The sequence below is a fragment of the Mus caroli genome, chromosome 7 (genome assembly GCF_900094665.2).
Source record: "Mus caroli chromosome 7, CAROLI_EIJ_v1.1, whole genome shotgun sequence".
Classification (NCBI taxonomy): domain Eukaryota; kingdom Metazoa; phylum Chordata; class Mammalia; order Rodentia; family Muridae; genus Mus; species Mus caroli.
The window spans coordinates 130,785,244-130,806,642 of record NC_034576.1 but is presented as its reverse complement, the minus strand read 5'-3'; the positions used below and the strand labels follow the sequence as shown (position 1 = coordinate 130,806,642).

Sequence of the window (21,399 nt, the reverse complement as noted above, 5' to 3'; positions counted from 1 at the left end):
TGTCCTCTTAAGCCGGGCAGTGGTGGCGCACGCCTTTAATCCCAGCACTTGGGAGGCAGAGGCAGGTGGATTTCTGAATTCAAGGCCAGCCTGGTCTACAGAGTGAGTTCCAGGACAGCCAGGGCTCTGTTGAGAGAATTGGTTTCTTAAAGCTGTCTGTCTTCTTATCTCCACATATGCACAGTGGCATGCACGGGCCCACACACAAAAGACATCACACATAAGTTGTTTAAATGTTCATGATTCACTACAGATTACTGGATAGTTTTGACGTGACTCAGTGCCTTTAACTCATTTTGCAGCCAGGAACAACCTTGAACCCCTAACCTTCTGCCTGTTCTGCAGTAAGGCTTCTCTTCTTACCTAAGTGAAGTCTCTTTCTGCCTTTGTGATGTGGAATGAGAACAGCTTTTAAGTCCAAATCTGGAGCAATCATAGGCTCTAATCTGTACGCCACCGGATCGAGCTGAAGGAAGAGAAGCAGGCACCGTCAATTACTTACTTCAAGTTACAGCCACAGTCAGGGACGCACACGGCCACTTGGCCAGCCAGAGAGTGACATTTCCACACCTTCCTCAGCTACTGGCTACTATAAGATTTGTGATTTGTAGGTGAAATTACTTTGCAAGCAAAGCAACAAACATGTTTCTCCTTTGAGTAAAAGCTTTCTGGTACAAACACTTACCGAAGTGTCATCAGACTCTTAGGACGGAAGCTGAGCCTTGCAAATCATGACTGCTATTAATTTCAAGTAAGAACCTAGCAATCTATCCGGATGAAGAGGACAGAACTCTCATCTTTGTAAAGTGCGAAGTAACTCACCGGATGGTAGATATTGAAGAAACCTTTACAGGTAGGGAGGCGGTAGTTCTCATGAATCCTAGCCACACCTCGAATAGTGAGAAGCATGCCGATCGGAGAGCCCAGGGCAAAGAAAATTTCCGGTTCAAAGTCTAACGAGCTGTAAGCAACAGAAACCTAGGAAAAAACACAATAAGAAACTATTACCACAGACACATATACAAAACCCTTTGAATTTTTCAATGTTCTTGGCTCTGCACTGGCTCCCAAGCATCCAAACACAGAGGCCTCTCAGAGGTGGCTGCTGTGAGCTGAAGAAGGTAAGCATGTCTCATTAAAACTTCAGAGTCTGTGGCATTCTGCTCCACTTCTGAGATAATAAACACAGCACAGAAGCACGGCAGTACCTATGCCTCAAACTGCAGAACCTGCAGGCCCGCCGGGCCTGCTCCTACACTTGGTCAAGTTTCACGACGTCTTTTGCCTCTGCTAGTATTATAACATGGAGGTTTTCACAGTGCTAAACTCAGTATAATGGAGCCCAAGGCCACAGAAAGCACTTATCAGCACAAAGAGTTCTAATCTTCAGTAGTCTCTGTTACTTCTATTACCATTCTATCTTCGCCTTAAAGAGCTAGAGGCAGGAGAATAAGCAAGCACAGGGTCACCCTTGGATGCAGTGACTTAGAAACCAGCCAGGATACACAGATTCTGTCTCAAAAAGAAAAAAAAAAAAATTCCATTTAAGGCAAATTTCCTGTCAGAAAAAGGATTTGGATGAAGGAGCATATCTGAGATAGTTTGCATGGAGTCTCTCAAGGAAAGCACACTATGTTTATGAAGTCTTCCTTTTCACTCTACTTCAGGGGCAGGAAAATGTCTTTTTGTCATGTTGGTATGAAGAAACTTAGGGTTCTTTGGAAAGTTGTTGATGGCGTTTTGCTGGGGCACACGTGAAGGAATGTTTCATTAAAGTGGACACAGGTGTGAGAGGCTAAGGCAGACTCATGAAGGAAGGTTGCGCTGAAGCAGACACAGGAGAGAGGATGTTCTGCTAAAGCAAGCACGTGAAAGGACATGTGATGAAAGATTCTTTGCTGACAACACGCATGCATTGGTCTGCCTTACACTGCATAGTTGAGCTGCGGGACGCCATAGAGAGAAACACACCAAAAATCTCCTGGTGGTGTGCTGCAGTTTGTTGCTGTTTCCAAAGACTCAGGCTGATTGGATGCACATGCTGGGGCAAGGCACACGGAGGACGTGTGATGTTTGGAGGGCATAAATAGGCCTCCACAGAGTGACAGAGAGGGAGCTTGCTTGGCTTGCTGGTACAGCTAGCTGTGCAACACTTGTGGGTCTCCCGTCTTCACTGATCTTCACTTCCCTGAGAGAGGCACAGTCTAGAACTTCTCCTGGTGTTCCTGTTGGTCCCTCCTGCTGACTCAAGCTGAGGTTGAGGCCTGGCTGTCATGTCACCACTGCTGCTAACCTGACTCTACCGAACTGGACGGCTGGTGTATCCGTAAAGTGCTTATGAGTGGATTGAGCTACTGCTGCCTGATAACCCGTGAACTGAACTGCCGATTTCCTGACAACACAGAGGGAATTGCTCCAAAGAACCTTTCTAAACAGGTCCACTTCCCCCATATCCTTTCTTTTCCACTACTTCTGGTGGGTGGTGGGCTACAAGGGAGGTTAAAGCGTTTAAGAACCATCATTAAAAATAGGATTTTAAACACCTTTCATTGGTGTTTTGGGAACAAAGAATAATGAATGGCATAATCCAAGAACAGAGATCCACCCATCACAGTCACTTCACGGGTAAAACCAGGGAACATCTGAGAGGTGACATACCTCACCCGAAGTGCAGTCAGCCAGTGACACTATGTAGATGTAGGTGTGTAATTTCAAATCCAACATTCCTTTTATATACACTGCTAGGCTGCGCTCTACACTTCATAAGAAGAGTCTACACTTCATAGCATTTATCTTTGCCTTTATCTTTGAAAAGTCAATGGTTTTTAAGCTGGGCAGTAGTGGTACATATCTGTTGCAGGATATCTGATCATACTGTGAACCCTGAGATTGTGTTGTTTACTGGAAAAACCTGTTTCTAGTTGTGGTGTGGCTCAGCCTTAGTACACACCTTTAATCCCAAACAATGTAGGTAAAGTTACTTTGTAGAAGGAAGTACCTTACCCTGACAAATCAGAGAAAGATTTGACAGAATAGAATATACCCAACTCACATTTTTCTAATAACTGATACTGATAAAACTGTTTGTGACACATCCTAATAGTTAGCCATTTCTAAACTAATGTATTTCCTTTATGGAAGCAAAATTAATTCCAGGGATTTAGTTTCTAAAGTTTCTGAGTTTTGTGCAGTCAATTTTGAAAGATTACCAAGAGACACTTTTTATCTCATTGTTATTTTTTATACATACAAAGAGTCTTTCGCAGGGCGTGGTGGCGCACGCCTTTAATCCCAGCACTCGGGAGGCAGAGGCAGGCAGGATTTCTGAGTTCGAGGCCAGCCTGGTCTACAAAGTGAGTTCCAGGACAGCCAGAGCTATACAGAGAAACCCTGTCTCGAAAAACCAAAAAAAAAAAAAAAGTCTTTCTAAAAATTCTGGCCGGGCGGTGGTGGCGCACGCCTTTAATCCCAGCACTTGGGAGGCAGAGGCAGGCGGATTTCTGAGTTCGAGGCCAGCCTGGTCTACAAAGTGAGTTCCAGGACAGCCAGGGCTATACAGAGAAACCCTGTCTTGAAAAACAAACAAAAAAAAAAATTCTGATAACTTCCGAATGCTAAGAGCATCGTCAGCCCTGGTTTTGGTGGTAATACACGCACACAAATCTAAAACATCACCTCTCCCCCAAAAGGTTGCCTTTTAACTAGACTTCTCCAGTCATCTGTACACACACAGGCCATAGCGAGGCATTGCCCTCCTCAGCTCCTCTGAGGAGGTGGAGGAGGAGTGGATTTCTCCTGTGGTTCAAGTCTTTGCCAAGGCGAGGCTAGTAATATGCATGTAATTGAAAGCCAGCCCCTCAAGGGATTCTCATTATTTGCAAATACTGGACTCTTCCAAGGCTCTAAATGGATGGCGCCCTTGAGTGCCCGTTATTGCTGTGTGTTAGGTATCCACTCCTAAAAAATAACGCTGTTTTGTGGGTTACATTCTCGAGGGAGGAAAGTTCATCTGGCTATAGTTTCTAAATATCCTTTATATAACTACTTTGTTAGAAACAAAGTTCTTTCTTATTTAGTTTATCATATCTTCTTTTGTTGAGCACTTTATCTTTGTTAGTGTTTTGCATTTTTTAATATAATTCAGAAATTCTAGGTTATGCAAAGAATTTATAAAGCATAATTAAAATGAGAAAAAAAAGAATATACCCAACTCACACTAGTACAGAGGAGAGAGGTGACTTTAAGAGAGAGTAGTGAGAAGGGGGCTCAGATTTACTGGGACACCTATACAGACACAGGTTGAAGTGATGACAGGATGAGCCAGAGAATAAGGAGTCAGAAGATTAGAACATATTGCCAAACTTAGCATGAGGCCAAGCAGAGCAATTCAGTGGGAAGCTAAGAGAAGCCAGTCTGAATCAGTTAGCATGGAGAGGAATTTTGAGCCAGAACAGCTAAGTTGAACCAGCCAGAGTTCAAAGAGCTAGAAAGGGTGAGCTTATTCAGAAGTCAGAGGCTGGAAACGTTCTAGGCCTAGATTAGATTGCTTAGGCCTAGGCTAGAAGCTTCCCGGACTAGGACGAGGTTAGCAGACAGAGGCAGTAACCCTTAGAAACAACAACTAAATCAGGATACTAAATATATCTTTACACATACCTTTAACCACACCACTCAGGAGGCAGAGGCAGTCAGATCTCTGAGTTCAAGACCAGCCTGGTCTACAGAGCAAGTTCCAGGACAGCCAGGACTATACAGAGAAACCCTGCCTCAAACAAACAAACAAACAGTTTTACTCCACCATGAGAAAAAACAAACTTAAAAACAAAAATCACAATGTGTAAAACAAACATTTACAACTTATATGACAAGACGCTAAACATCCTTAATATATAAAGATGTCTTTTTTTTTTTTTCTCTTTAAAGTTATGTTCTAACTGTGCAGCTCAAGCTGACCTTAAATAGCCTTAAATATAGCCCACACTGGGCTGGAATGTGCAACTTCCTGCCTTAGCCTTCAAAGTGCAGAGATTATAGGCATATAAAGTCATGTCAGCTGGAGATAATTTTTGTGAAGAAGTGAATAATTCTATAGAAATAGGATAAACCCAGTACCTTATTGTAGAGAGCGATCATCTTGTGTATAGTATGGATGCCTCACATCAATTAAAGAGCCTATAGTCTATGTCTCAGGCAGGAAATAAAATGGGATATCTGTAGGAGAAAGAATTCTGAGAGGAGGAGGAGACAGGGAGAGGAGCCCAAGAAGAGGTGAGGAGATGAAGAGACGGGCGCACGGTAGCTGAGCACAGGGAAGCAGCCACACAACAGAAGGTAGGTTAAAATAAATGGCTGTCTTTGGTTACCATCTAGTCAGAATAGAGCCTAGCTATTTTTTAGAGCCTAGCTATTAAATAAAGCCAAGGTATTTGTAAATATAGTTTGAGTCTGAATCTTATTTCTGGGAGCATGGGCCTGGGAAGCAAAACTGTGGCCTAACTTCAACACCTTATGGTGAAAAAAATGCCTTAAATACAAGTGACGTCTACGGCCATATCACCCTGAATGCACCTGACCTCCTCTGATCTCGGAAGAAATACAAGTGAGGCTTGGGTGGTTTAATAAGGAAATACCACTTTTAAATATAAGAACCTGAGCTTAATCCCTAAAACCTACATCATGGCAGGTGTGGTGGTACATGCGTGGAAGCCCAGTGCTGGAGGTGGAGGCAGGAGCACCCCTGAAGCTTGCCGGCCCCCTTTCCCCCCTCTCCCCCTCTCCCCCTTTTCCCTTTCCCTACAGGGCTTCTCTGCATCTTAGACTCGATTTGTAGACCAGGCTGGCCTCGAAATTACAGAAATCTGCCTGCCATTGAGTCCTGGGAGTAAAGGCATGTGTCACCATGCCCAGCCTGTATCAAACATTTTTAACTGCTGAGCCATCTCTCCAGCCTATACATATATACTATACTTTTACAACTTTGTTCTAAAGAAGCTATTTTTAAACATAAATTGAATTCCTTTCTTTTTTTGTATTTCATTTATGTCTCTGATCACCTTTCAAGGAAAATGGTAAAATGGTATCACATTTCTTTGAGCACTTGAGATGTTTGATATCTTCTCTCTCTTTTTTTAATGCATTGTGTGGGGGAAGGGGAAGGGCAAGGGGAAAGGCAAGGGGAAGGGGAAGGGGAAGGGAAGAAAACAACCCAGATATTCTTACAAAGAACCCGAGTTTGTTCCCAGAACCACATAGTGGCTCACAACCATCTGTAATTCCTGTAGGATCCAAAGCCCTTTTCTGACCTTCAAGGCACAAAAATGGCACACATGTACACATGCAAGAAAAATACTCATACGCATAAAATAAGAGCACGCCAATTCCTCAAGGAAATGTGCATGTTCTGAGCATGACTTTATAACTCCGGCCCTCTGTGCTGTTACCAGTTATGAGACTTAATGCTATAAATTACCAACAATGGAAAGACTAAAGTCAGTTACAGAACTTAGATAACATGCTCTGAATACATGCCATCTCTTGAGCATTACCAAAGAGCATAAAATGTTTACTAAGAGAAAACCAGTTTTCTGTGTGCAGCTCCAAATGCATTCTACATAGCTACTTCCAAACACATAGGCAGCAAATGATAAATGTGCATTTCCAACCTAAGATGCTAGCCTCATTAACAAACTCACCTGTCCTGTGCCAACTTCAAAAGATTCATAATCAACCCGTACAGAAGACACGTAAGCCCCAACTGAGAGCTTCCTCTTGGACTCGTTTGATTCTGAAGACGGAGAAGCCATTTCCTTAGTTTTTGGAGCACTCTCGTCTTGTCCTTTTGTCAAAGCAGCCAGCGCTGCCTTCTTTTCTGCTGCTGCTTTTTTCTGCTCCTATAAAACACCACAACGGTATAAGATGATCTTGAGGAGAAGTCCAGTCCTTAGCTATCACGAGATATACTGCCACGCAATTAAGGAATTCTTACTGATTTAGGCATAGTAGTAATACTGGAATTACTAGGAAAAGGTACTTTTAAAAATTTTTTATTTTTTGAGTTCAGCATAGTGGCGAACACCCTTCATCACACACTTGGGAGACAGAGGCAGGTGGATTTCTGAGTTCGAGACAGCCTGGTCTACAGAGTGAGTTCCAGGACAGCCAGGTCACTTTTCCTTATATGTATCTGTATACACACTGCTGTAGGAGTGGGTGCCAAGTGTATGTTGGTTACCACGAAGGCCTGAAAGGGCACTGCATCCCTTGGAGCTGGAGCGAAGGCAAGTTGCAGCCACCATGCAGGTGCCGAGAACCTAGTCTAGCTCTTTCTACAAGAGCAGCAAGTTCCGTTAGCTGCTGAACAAACTCTCCAGACTCTCAGAAAAAGTACACTTTTTTAGAGACACATACTATCATCAGGAAAGACATGCTGTGATAGCTATAATAAACTGTACAATTCTTAGAAAAATAAAGATTATGAAAGACAAAGTACAGTAAAACAGCTAATATTCAATCTAACATAAATCTCAAAATTTTTCCGTATAGGAGGGCGGACACAAAACTAATTCTCTACTGACTCTACCTACATGGTCTAGGCAGAAACAGTTTTTAACAACTTTATTCCCAAAGCACTCACTGAGAGGGAAGAGCCAGCAAGAAGCAGTGGCATGAGAGACAGGCAGACAGACAGACACTCTATTTCTTTCTTTAGGTGCTTAGCTGGGCCCACAACACTTCAAGAGCTAAGTATTTTCACAAAGCAAACAGCCAAAACTATGGGGCAAATATATAAAACGATGCGAATGCTGGTAAGACAAAGCCTGTTTGCAGTGGTTGTAAGTACTCCCTGACTGCACTCGGGTCCCAAGGTGCACTTATCCAAGTGGACCTCTATCCACAACGCCAGAGCCCCTTGCTCCCTAGGCTGGGAAGGGTTTAGATTAGTCTCTGATTAACAGCAGCTACATTCAACAGCTGACCAAATGTTCTTTTCTATTGATTAACTCCAAAATACTAACAAAACAGGAAAGCAGTCCAACCAGTTAATATGGAGGACAATAACGTCAAAGACAGCTCGGTCGGTCGGCAGCACGGCCGCTCACTCCACCATGGGATGTTGGACAGCCTCATTATCCTTTGTCTGTGGCACAACCTGAAACCTGAAATCAAACCTCTACGAGTCCTTCCAGCTACTATTTACTTTCTCGCTCAGCATTACCTTTTACTACATTCAGAGAGTTCAATATTCTAAATGGTAAGAGAGCTACCTAAAGAAACCATGCACTGGGGCTGGAGAGCTGGCTCAGTGGTTAAAGAGCACTGGCTGCTCTTTCAGAGGACTCAGGTTCAATTCTCAGTACCCACGTGGCAGCTTAGAACTGTGTAATTCCATTTCCAGGGGATCTGACAACCTCACAGAGACACATTTAGACAAAAAACACCAATGCACATCAAATTTTAAAAGAAGAAAGAAATCATGCACTGGTAATATTCCCAGTCCTACAAACCACTCCTTTTCAAATGAAAATGACAAAGATGGTTTACAGAGGAGAAAGAACCCAGACCATGAATATTTGATATCCTTGCTAAAAAAAAAAAAAAAAAAAAAAAACACATTGGCTACTTTTAGTCCCATTTTTTTCAGTGATAGAAAGCCACTAAAACAGTATTATCTTCATCTGTTAACAATTCACCTGTGAACAATGCCGACCAATCAATGCAAAGAGTGCCTGGCAAAGTCTCACGGTTCATCTGAAAGCAGTTACATTTGAATTTAAAAAGTGAGATTGTACTATAGATCATTATTCATGTTCTGGGAGTTTTCAAAGAACTTTTCTACTTTTTAATCTTTTACTGCGGAAGAAAGCTGAGGACATGAAGCAAAGAATCTGAAGACTTCACTCCTCAGTCCTCTTGCCGTGGGCCTGGCCTCTCTGCTGTGTACGGAGAACCAACTGGGCCTACGCACAGAAGCACCCCAGCATCCTCCTCAAACGATCTGTGTTGGGCCAACATGCTCATCAGAGCACTAGTAGATCACTCTGTCTTCTGGATAAGACTGCGAGTGGAGATTACCCTCTGGGAAACCCAGGGAAGAGGAGGAAGCTGTCTGTGAACTGGAATTAGAGAATGACTTATTTACCACACAGGAAAAGGAAAGACACCTCATAGTCTAGTAGCGTTTCTCAGCACTTACTCAAATACAGTCTGCTTTATTTAAAACGTCTTGAGTAGTTCTCTTTCCATCCCAAATTCACACCACTATCATCTTTCTTGGCAACTGAAAAACTCCAATCACTGCTTTTGACATTTCTCCCCGCAGCCTCGAGCTCTGCCCTCTGCTATGAGAACTGTACCAACTGAGCTCTGGAGTTACTCCCCTGGCCTGCACAGGTTCTCTAGCCACATTCCTTCAGATACGGAACCATGGGACTTACTGATATCAAAGTCAAAATGCAATTCAGGGCTGGAGAGATGGCTCAGCAGTTAAGAGCACTGAGTACTCTTCCAGAGGTCCTGATTTTTTTTTTTTTTTTTTTTTTTGGTTTTTCGAGACAGGGTTTCTCTGTGTCCTGATTTTAATTCCCAGCAACCACATGGTGGCTCACAACCATTTGTAGTGCCCTCTTCTGGTGTGCCTGAAGATAACTACAGTGTATTCATATACATTAAATAAATTTTTTTAAATGTAATTCAATGTACAGGGGGGGAAACAAGATAGCTGATAATTACTCTCAACTTTAAAATTTGCAAGGCCCAGCAAAAGACAGAAAATAATCATTTTTAAAAGCAAAAAAGAGGGACTGGAGAGACGGCTCAGTGGTTAAGAGCACTGGCTGCTCTTTCAGAGGTCCTGAGTTCAATTCCCAGCAACCACATGGTGGCTCACAACCATCCGTAATGGGATCCAATGCCCTCTTCTGGTGTGTTTGGAAATAGCGACAATGTACTCATATAATATAAATAAAATAAATTAATAAATAAATAATAAATAAAAGCAGAATAGAGCATATTTAAAAGTTTACTCATTACAGAAAATACAAGTTCATGAAATTTTATGTGACTTATGAAATATATTTTAAATTTTAATTTTTTAAAAACTATAGAATGTAACTCAGGTGGCAGACTACTTGTCTAGCATGCACAGAGCCCTAGGTCTGACCCCCAGAAATGCATTAAACCAGGCATGGTCGGACAGACATGATCGGAATCCCAACACTGGCAAGGTAACTTCAGGAGGGTCAGAAGCCAAGGTCCTCCTCAGCTACACAGTGAGTCAGTCCCAGGCCAGCCGAGGACACATGGGACCGTCTCAAATAGAAGACCATGTGCTAAACTGGCGGGCTACACTACCTCACATTCAGTCTAACCATCTGACCTGCTCCTATTTCCACCTCATCATCTGTGCGTGTGCACTGTGAGAAAGAGCACTGGATATGCGCCGGCCACAACATGCACATGGAAGTCAGAGAAGAGCTTGTGACATCAAACTCAGGAAGTAAGGCTTGCTGACAGATGCCTTTATTTGCTTAGCAATCTTGCCAGCATTTGGGCCACATTTTAGTGATGGGGGAAAAAAAAAATCAAGGATCAAAGAAATCAAGTCAGTGCTCATGAATGTGCTATTAATAAGTAGCTTCCCTTCGAGTTAGGGCCTCTCGTTCATTCATCAAGAATCTCACAAGTTGTTGCACCTGGAAATCATCAAAGGGAAAGCTAGAGATGGGGATTAGCAATAAAGAAGAACACTTGTTCCTGCCCAAGATTCTGGTTTAATTCCCAGCAACCACACGGTCATTCACAGCCATCTGTAACTCCAGTTCCAAGGCCTCCGACAGCCTCTTCTGACCTCTATGGACATCAGGCATGCATACAGTGTACATATGTACATACAGCAGACAAAACTCCCATACACATAAAATACATCTTTTAAAGATTTTTTACATAAACTAATAAAAATGAAAAGTCCTCTGTCCTGGGAACTCTGTCTCAGGAACACCAAGTTGTTCAGCTAGTGCAATGCAAATACAATCCAGCCCAACTGATTCTGGAGCCTGGGCTTCCATTATTGTATTCCAGGGGGAAGTAAAATAGTTGCCTAGCCAAACGGTATTGCAAGCTTCTAAAATAAAAATGGGAGCCAGGCACAGTGCCTCACACCTATAATTCCAAGAGGCTCACTCAGGAGGCTGAAGCAAAAGGATCATGCTACAAAGTGAGTTCTAGGGTAGCATGGGCTATAGCATAAAACCTTGCCTTAGAACACACACACCACAAAGGTCAGGTTACAAAATGTGTTAATTTATCTTGAGGGTAGAAAAGAACCTTACCAGTTTGGCTGCTTTAAGTTTTACAAAATTGGCTATCTTCTTTCTGGGCCCGAGGGGTATCCCCATCTCCTTCAGGTCATCAACTGTGCACATAAGCTTTAAAGGGAAGTGAAGAACATATGAGTTAATCAATCTAGAAACTGATGAGCTCAAAGTGGGACGGACACAAGATATTAAAAGAATCAACTGCAAGAAGCTTGGGCTTTTCCTTTCCCACGTCTGTCTCAGTTTCCTGTGGAGCACCTGTGGAGCAAGTGTGAGGCCCTGACTTCATTATCAAACACCACACAAACATGCTAATTAGCCTCTCCGTTAAAAATTCTATTATTTCTAATAGAAAACATGTCTATGTCATGCAAAATTCTGAAGCTATACTGTCAAACATAAAATTAATCTCTCCCCTCAAATCTTTCCTGTCCATTCTGGTCCCAACCATCCAATTCTTTTAGGGACAACCGGTAACAATCTGCCCTCTGCAGAAATCCCTCAGGTGCATACAATAGTGACATCCTCTTCAATGTGTGTGTGTGTTGACCGCAAGCTAACAGATCACGATCCATGATGACATATTTCATTCACCTGCTGCAGAGTTCTATAGCAGGGCTGTACAAATGAATCCACCAGCATCCTGTCTGTGTGCACTGTGGCTGCTAAGGTCCCACAGTGTTAAACCAGTGTTCAATGAACATCCCTGTAGCATTCCCAGGCATTCTGGACTTGCTCCAAGGCATTGAGGCCACCTGCTACATTCTTTCCTGTAAGTCATGCTCTTGTTTGCACTGCCTGTGTGCCTGCTGCTTATCACTAGTTCAGTATAAGCTCTGACTATAAAAGCCCCTTCTGTCTGTGTCCAGGTGCTTTTCCTAATCTATCTCTGGCCATTAGGTATTGTCATACCGTACACTACACTGAAATTCTTGTCCACATATGGCACTGGGTTTTGTCTAAAAAAAAGCTTCACACATCTTTCCCCTCCAATTTTAAAAAAGCTATTTTTTATGTTTATGTATGGACTCCTGGGTGTGTGTGTGTCCATGTTCCAAGTGTGTGCTGATGCCCAGAACCACCAGAAGAGGGCACTTGATCCTGGAATTGGAATTACAGATAATTGTGAGCTACAATGTGGAATGCTAGAAACCAAACCCCAGTCCTCTACAAGAGCAGCAGGTATTAACCACAGAGCCATCTCTCTTGCCCCAGCCCCCTTTTTTTTTCCTATTTTTTTTTAAACGTTTAAGTTTTGGGCTTATATGGAATAAAATCTGATATTAAAATGCTTAAATCTTTCTTCAATTTTCAAGTCTACACAAAGGAAGAATAACTTTAAACAAAATAAATCAGGCTATTATCAGTACCAGAGATTCCATATCAATCTTTTCCTTTTCAAAAGTGCTAATGTAGTCAAACAGGCTGAGTGCTTCCAGGGTTCCATGCAAAGTTAGGGGTTCTTCATCCTCAACATCAAGGTCACATGATTCATCTGACATCAGCTTTGACTCTTCAGATATCTTAATACAAAGGGGGAGAAGACAATGCAAAGCTCACACAAAATTCCCACAAAAATTCTACATAAAATATGAAATAATTCTGCTCTACAAATGAACTAGTTTTAGCACTCTGCCATCTTTCACCTGGATTTTAAAATATATACATCTAGTAAATTATTCATGTTCCCATTTCCTATAACAATTTACTTTTAGAAATCCTAAGCCTTCACATTTACTTTATAATCCATAAGGAAAAAGAATGAGAAACTCCTAGTTGTAGAGATCACATCTTCTGTGTTGCCCAGGCTGGCTTTGAACCCATCACCCTCCCACCTCAGCCAGGATCACAGGCGTGTGGTTCAGCTCTTCCACTGTACCGCTGAGCCTCAATGAGTCCTGACAACTGGAAACTGTTACAGCAAACAGTACAGGTTTGGGAGAAGAGCTCAGCTCCAGCTTTACCTCTCAGTGTCAACAGGGTAACTACAAACTTACCAGCTTTTCCTGAAAGTTTGAATGTTTCATAACTCCATTAGAAACAGCCACAGATCCTGGAGACTTAGAGACACTCATATCCTTTTGATTAGACAATATGTCAAACAGTATCAAAGAACCTAGGAAAAAGAAATTGTGCTTTATAACAAAGTTATCCCAAGTATTTTTTCAGCACTAAATAAATTCTCCTGCTTTTTTTCAGTCTCTGACAGAAGTCATACAAAGATAAACTGATTAAAATCTGATAATCATAGTCAGCAAGATGGCACAGCCAGTAAAGGCATTTGCCATGCAGACTTAGCAACCTGAGTTGCCTCTCCAGAGCCCATGTGTTGGCTCTTAGGTTTCCTTCAACTAGCCAGGAGCTAGAGTCATCAGCAAGCAGGAACCCTCAGCTGAGAAAACACCCCTACCAGTCAGGTAAGGAGCCGTGCGGAAAGGCCCACACCTGCTATCTCTGAGCAGGTAATGCTGAGTGCACTGGCAAGCCAGGGAAAACAAGCCGGCAAGAAGCATTCCTCCATGGCCCCTGCTTCAGTTCCTGTTCCAAGTTCTTCTGTACTCAGGAAGTCCTGCCCTGACTTCCCTTCATGATGGACTCTAACTGTACACTGAAATGAGCCCTCTCCTACCCACACTGCTTTCAATCATAGTGTTTATCAAAGCAATAGGAACCAAACTAAGGTACAATGTAACGGTGGAAGAAAACTGACCCTACAAGTTGCCCTTTGACTTCCACAAAGTCAGTGCACACTCCCATGCATGTACACATGTGAATCTTACACTCTAAGTTTTGCAGCCAGAAAAAAACTTCTGAACAAACCAAAGAAGAAAATTCACATTACATGGGACAGCTTTACCTACACATTTTTTAAAAGAGCAACAATATTCCTATTTCATCTAATGACAATAAACCCACACACAGCCTCCCAGCTAGAGAGATGGCTCAGGGGCTGAGTGCATCCTGTTCTTCCAGAGGCCTAAGCCCGGTTGCTAGCGCCCATGCCCAACACTTTACAGGCACCTGCAAGTCCAGCGCCAGGGACATGCTATCCTCTTCTGACCTCCAAGGCCACCCACATTCACACGGCACACATTCATCAGACTCAAACCTACAGACGTAAGTAAAATACAAATCTTAAAACAGCAACAACAAAAATGCACAGCCTTCCTCTGCTACTGGATTTGAAGAGCACAGGCAGTCTCAGCTGCCAACACTGTCCTCTGTTCACAAACCTGAGCTTTCCAAGGTTTTACACGAGACAAAGCTCAACATCTGAACAAACCAAACAGTGCATCAGAGACTACGGGGCAGCTTTACCTAAACTGTGGCCAGCAACGGAGACCTTCCCTTTGAAGTTTGGGTTCCGACTCATAAAGAGGGAATGTAGCCGGTTTATCTCCACTCCCACCTTTTCCACAATTGCCTGGCAGTAGGTAGGGCTGTTGTAAAACGAAACATCTAGCAGAGTCTCATTGGTAAAGTGACGGAACCGACCGATACTTGGCAAGGTAATTTTCTTGATGTTCCTGTTTTAAAAGGAAAAAAAGTTACTGTCAGTATGTACCTTCAACTTCTGAATTTTTAACAGTTTAAAATTTTATTTATTAAAAATAAAAGAGTACAAGGTATAGATTATACATTAATTCGTACAATCAACCTGTAGATGTCACAGGCTAGCTATGAGCTGATTCTGTTGGTAGAATAAGTCATAAATAGTTAAGATAAAATAAAACAGTGATCTGTGCCACAACTACACTCTGAATTTCGGAATTCTACAATAGGCTGCTATGTAAAATAGAGCATAAGTGAACACTTCCATCTTTAAATAGACAAGTCTACTGTCCCATTTTTCTTTTGACTAAAAATCTGGATGCCTGGCAAAACTATGGCTGACAGAGACAAGAGACTGTCACACTTAGAATATGAAAGGAGTTACCAGAAACAAAAATCCTCTACGGGCAGCTTGTGAGCATTCACAGAGGAAGCAAGCACCTCACAGCACAGCACAACGTGGCCAGAACGCTGTCTGCAGGGTTAGCTTTATGAAAGCATGGGCCCCACCACATCACAATGTCAATAGCTAGGAACATGCTATTAGCATTGTGTGGCAGCATCAATACTGTTTGGACCTGTGGTTTTAAATGGGTGCATTCAAAACTGAAGGGGGAAGTTCTGCCACGGTGCCTGGCAAATGCAGGGAACATTCAGTGGCATTGATATACGGCCTGCAGTTTAACAGTTTTATGTATACCCACCAAGAAACTAAAAATGTAAGTCCCAAAGAGGGGTAATTTTCACCCCATGGGGAAATTTGCCATAATCCGGACATATTTGCTATCACATGGAGAAGATCTGACTGACTGTTAACTAGACAAGCTACTGAGCATCCTAGAGCATTCTCAGCAGGCCCCTCCTGACCCACAGCAGGCCCCTTCTGACTCACAACAGATCAGGTGTTTTAAAGCCAGCTTCGGAGAGAGCTAGGGTGTGTTCATCACATCTGAGAATCTGAATTCAATTTCCAGCATCCAAAACAAACTCTTGTCTAAAATTTCCTAGATCCTTAAATATTTACAACAGGAATAAACACAGATACACACAGGGAACACCCAAATATTAACAGGCTGTGATTTGCTCAAGTTGGAAGAAGCCATTTTGTATTATAATTTAAATTTGCCTCTAATTTTAGCTACTATGAAAAACAAGTTATCAAAATCCACAAACCTGTCAACACCCGTGGCATGCCCACCCAAGGCGCTGTGCCAGTGAACTGGCAGGAACTCCACTCTGCTGACTTTCCCTTCATCTACAGACTTCTTGAAGTGTGTCTGCAGCAACTTGAGAGAAACCACCCTAAAATCATCCACTTAAGGAAAAAAAAAAATTCAAGAGTAAATTATCTTAGCTTTGTAGCTAATTAATTAACTAAAATTACTGGCATTTTTTGTTGCTGTTTTTTTGTTTTGTTTTTCGAGACAGGGTTTCTCTGTGTAGTCCTGGCTGTCCTTGAATCCACTCTGTAGACCAGGCTGGCCTCGAACTCAGAAATCTTCCTACCTCTGCCTCCCAAATTGCTAGGATGTGTGCGCCACCACTGCCGGGCTGGCATTTTTAAGAGGATAAAAAGCTGTATGATTAAAAAAATGATGACAAAATAGTAAATGTACACCTGACTGCTCAGCTAACTTTCAGTGTATTTAAGGCCTAAAAAAAATTGGTTTAACTGCTTCAAACTCCCTCCTGAGCACCAGGTTCCAGAACCAACCAACTGTAACAGTAGTACACTTAACTCAGCCAAGGCCTTTCCTCTCCTAACACTGGAGGGAACAGTGACACACCCACACAAAGGTGCATCTGTGAGGCCGATGATAAAACACAGATGTTATTACAGACAAAAGCCTTTAAGATTCTCTGGTCCTTAAACAGTCTCTGGGAGGACTCCCTACGAAATAGCTTAGCACACAGGAGCTCTATGCTGCTGCAGGGGCTCAGCCAGGTGGCTGTTGGCTAAACTGGTGAAATTATTACCATGATACCTTCTAATTCTTCAGAATCCAGGATTTTATGCAATAAGAGCAGATCAAACACAGATTAATACTTCCTACTGAACACAGAAATCTCCACTTTCAGCCCCTGGCCACAAGTACACAGCTAGGAACCATCATAAAAGTGAATACTACAGAGCCCTCTATCAGCACTGGACTTGGCGTTGTCTATGAAGGAGAATGGGCTTGCACTCACCACATTCGATAATACTTCTAAAGCGCAGGTCACACACGGGCCCGATGCCGTGCACCATGAACACCAAGTGGTCAACCTGAGGCATCTCCCCTGGTAAAAACAAACAAACACATTATCAGCATAAAACACAAACATACACAAAGCTTAGCATTTGGTGTTGTTAATTAAATTGCTAAATTCTTGATATCCTTTTTATCATAAACTAGCCAAAGAAATCCATTACCCTCCCAAGCAAATCTCTCTCATTACCCCGTATCAAATTAGGATAATTTGTCTAGTTTGGCAAATAGTGAGTGGTACATTAGATGGAGAAGTCATGGAAACATTACTCTTCACACACACACTGACTCTCCATAACACTGGCTTTTCTTCAGAACTCCACTGACTGCAATGAAACTGTAGCTCCATAGTGTAAAGTGTGTACGTGAACATGGCCCTTAAGCTCAATCCCCTGCACCAAAAAAAACAAACAAAATCACACACCCTTCACAGAACACTAACCCTGACATGGACAAGCAATCTGACAATATAAAATTGTAAAGTCTTTGTTCCTAAAGTCCTTCCCCTTAATTCAAAACATTCTACGATGGCCAGCCATGGTCTAGAACCTTCAGTACCACTCTAAGGCAGTGGCAGGTAGATCTCCGTGAGCTGGAGGCTAGCATGGTCTACAAAGCAAGTTCTAGGCCATTCCGAACTATACACTGTAACCCTGTCTCAAAACAAAACAAAAACCTCTAGAAGTATGGTTGAGTAAGAATGGCCACCATAGGCTCATATATGAATGCTTAGTCACTAGGGAGTGGAACTGTTTAGGAAGGACTCAAGGTGTGGCCTTAGAGGGGTTATGTCATGGAGTCGGCTTTGATATTTCAAAAGCATATACCAGGCCCAGTCACTCTCTCTGCCTTCAAAACAGGATCTAAAGCTCTCAGCTACTTCTCCAGCCCCATGCCTGCCTTACTGCCATGTAAGGAACTCCATGATGATGATGGAAATTGAAAGCAAGCCCCCAATTAAATGCTTCCTTTTCTAAGAGCTGCCTTGGCCTTGGTGTCTTTTCATGTATCTGAGTACACTGTTGCTGTCTTCAGACACACCAGAAGAGGACATTTGATCCCATTACAGATGGTTGTGAGTCACCATGTGGTTGCTGGGAATTGAACTCAGGACCTCTGGAAGAGCAGTCAGTGCTCTTAACCATTGAGCCACCTCTCCAGCCCCACTGGTGTCTTTTCATAATAATAGAATAGTAATAATACAAGAAATATCTCAAAGTTCAATCTATTTTCCTACACTATTTCATCCAGATCTCATAACACCCATTTATTTTATCTTAATACAATGAAATGTCTAGTATCAAAATAAAACTTGTTCTTCAATAGCACAAAAGAGGAAAACTAAATGTGGAAGTATATACATCTGTGACCCAAGCTCTTGGGATGCTGAGACAGAAGAATTGCTGTTTTAGGCCAACCTTGACTACACAGTAAAGACTGTCTCAAAAAGATTGGGGGCAGGGTTGCTGGACAGACGAGTCAGAAGGTAGAGCATTTACCCCTCCTCCTGGAGGACCTAAGTTCAGTTTCCAGCACCGATGCCATGTGGTCACAGCTGCCTATACCTCCCTTCCACTTTCGGAAGATAGGATATCTTCTTTTGGCTTCCTCAAGCATTTGCACACATCACATGAGTGAAAAAATAGTAATAAATCTTTCAAAAAGCCTAGTTTGGTAGCTCCTAGAACAACCACATCACTTAGGAAGAAGCTAAAGCAGGAAGAGCTCTGTAATATAAAGCACACCTGTTCTAAATAGCAAGTTCTAAGCCAGTCAGTGCTTCATAGTGAGGGCCTCTATCAAAATAAATATAAATAAATAAAACAACCCTCTAAAAACCACAGGGCATAATGGTTCATGAGTACAATCTCAGTGCTTGGGAGATAGAGGCATATGAATTAGGAGTTCAAAGTCAGCCTTAGCTGCACAGAGTTTAAGACTCACTTGGACTACATGAGACCCTATCTCAAAATAAAAGGTATAAAGATTTAATAGGAAAAACTAAGTATACACTATTGCACAGGACTGATTACCAACTAAGACCCATGAGCCAAATCCTGATCACCACCTTTCTTTACAAAATGTTTTATAGAAACACATACACAAGAGGCAGTCCTGGGTACATAAGAAAGCTGGCTAAGCACATGCCATAGAGTTGGCCAGGAAGCAGCATCTTCCATAATTTCTGCTTCCAAGTTCTTACCCTGACTTCTATCAATGACGGACTATAAACTGTCAGATAAAATAAACCTTTCCTTTCTAGTGGCTTTTGGTCATGATACTTATTATAGCAATACAGATCAAACTAGAACATCTACAAAGTCTGAAATACTTCCTGTCTCATAAAAAAGCTTGCCAGCTCCTACAAGAGTAATACAGCCAAGCATGGTTTACAAACACAACCCCAGAGGCGTCTTGTCTAAATCCTAAATTCAATTCCTAACTTGCACATGGCGAGTCACAACCATCTGATCTGTAACAGGATCTGATACCTCTTCTGATGTGTGCAGACATACAAAGCATCTATGTACATAAAATACCTAAGTAAGGGCTGGGCCATGCAGTAGTAGCACACGCCTTTAATCCCAGCACTTGGGAGGCAGAGGCAGGCGGATTTCTGAGTTCAAGGCCAGCCTGGTCTACAGAGTGAGTTCTAGAACAGCCAGGGCTACACAGAGACACCCTGTCTCAAACAAAACAAACCAAAAACAAAAAACAAAAAATAAAACAAACAAACAAACAAAAAAAAACCTACAGGGCTAGAGAGATAGCTCAGCAGGTAAGAGCACTGACTGCTCTTCCAAAGGCCCTGAGTTCAAATCTCAGCAACTACATGGTGGCTCACAACCATCCATAATGAGATCTGATGCCATCTTTTGGAATGTCTGAAGACAGCTACAGTGTACTTACATATAATAAATAAATAAATCTTTAATAAATAAATAAATAAGCTGTTACTCCACATTCCCCAAAATTGGCAAAGCACTTTGTCGTAACAACACATATACACATATTACATATATTATAGAATCTGGTTTGTGTATTTTAAACAGAATTCCAAAAACAAAGACATAAAAGTAATACAATTGTGTTCTGAGGTGCATGTAATCCTAACACTTGGGAGGTGGAGGCAGGGGCAGGCAGATCTCTGAGTTTCAGGACTGCCAGGACTACATAGTGAGACTCTAATTCAAATCAAAAAGAAATGTAGAACTGACAGCTCAGTGGTTCAAAGTGCTGCTTGTCCTGGCAGAGGCCACAGGTTTAGTTCCCAGCACCCACATGGTGGCTCACAACCATCCCTAACACCCAGGGGATCTGAATCCCTCTGTGATCTCTGTTGGCACCAGACCAGCACACAGGTGCATATATGCATATATACAGGCAAAACACTCCTACACATCTTAATTAATTAATTAACCTAAAACTTAAAAAGGAACAATACTTTAAAAAGACAGAACTGTGGGCAGCATATGGCTGACTTCTGAGCATGCTGAAGTAGTTCTGGTAACTGCATCTTTCCTCACAGTGAAGGAGGACACTGACAGAGCAGCACAAACGGGCTTTTCGCTCAAGCAAACTAAACACACCATCAGGAATTTCATCGAGGCTGTCGTCAATCCCGCGCTTTACAACTCTGGGCCTTGTCTGTCCGTCTTGAGTCGTCCCCCACTCATCTGGCACTGAAGAAGGCTGGAACTGGACAATAACCTTCAAGACACAAGATTACCACAGGCTCATTTGCAAAGTCATTTCCCAACTTAGGTTAAGCAGTATCTTGGGGAGGGGTTCAGTTGGTCCTCAAGATGGGGTCTTAACACCCATCCCCAGATTGACTGGGATCTCTTCTAGATAAAGTTAGACCAGAATCTACAGCCATTGTCCTGCCTCTGCCTCCCATGTGCTTGGACTACAGAAATATACCACTAAACCAGCTTCAAAGTGATGTGCTTAATAAAAAAGCCCTATGCTTTCCAATACAGATGTTATAAATGAAGAAGAACTGCTCCCCGAGCCAACTCTGTGGAGATCCTGCTACCATTAACCATCAAAACAGCCTACCATTACTTCAGATGCGTATGCTGGGAAGCACACACCTAAATCACAAGCAGGAGAGACTGACTTTTTCCCTGAGATTCTCAGCACTGTAAGAATGGGAGGGGGCAACCCTATAGGTGGAACAACACTATGAACTAACCAGTACCCCGGAGCTCTTGACTCTAGCTGCATATGTATCAAAAGATGGCCTAGTCGGCCATCACTGGAAAGAGAGGCCCATTGGACAC

General features: G+C 42.5%; 1 protein-coding gene across 2 annotated transcripts in view; it reads right to left on the bottom strand.

Annotated features, from left to right (window-relative positions):
* Sec23ip (SEC23 interacting protein) overlaps window positions 1–21,399 on the bottom strand; it is a 43,070-nt gene that overhangs the window by 6,423 nt on the left and 15,248 nt on the right. For both annotated transcript variants that reach the window (XM_021167460.1, XM_021167461.2), the window contains 10 exons: window positions 20,704–20,824; window positions 17,055–17,144; window positions 16,038–16,179; window positions 14,631–14,839; window positions 13,310–13,428; window positions 12,683–12,835; window positions 11,328–11,423; window positions 6,693–6,890; window positions 823–978; window positions 364–466 (listed from right to left, as the gene is read on the bottom strand). In XM_021167460.1, coding sequence (XP_021023119.1) covers window positions 364–466; window positions 823–978; window positions 6,693–6,890; window positions 11,328–11,423; window positions 12,683–12,835; window positions 13,310–13,428; window positions 14,631–14,839; window positions 16,038–16,179; window positions 17,055–17,144; window positions 20,704–20,824 — 1,387 coding nt within the window. The remainder of the gene's footprint in view (window positions 1–363; window positions 467–822; window positions 979–6,692; window positions 6,891–11,327; window positions 11,424–12,682; window positions 12,836–13,309; window positions 13,429–14,630; window positions 14,840–16,037; window positions 16,180–17,054; window positions 17,145–20,703; window positions 20,825–21,399) is intronic.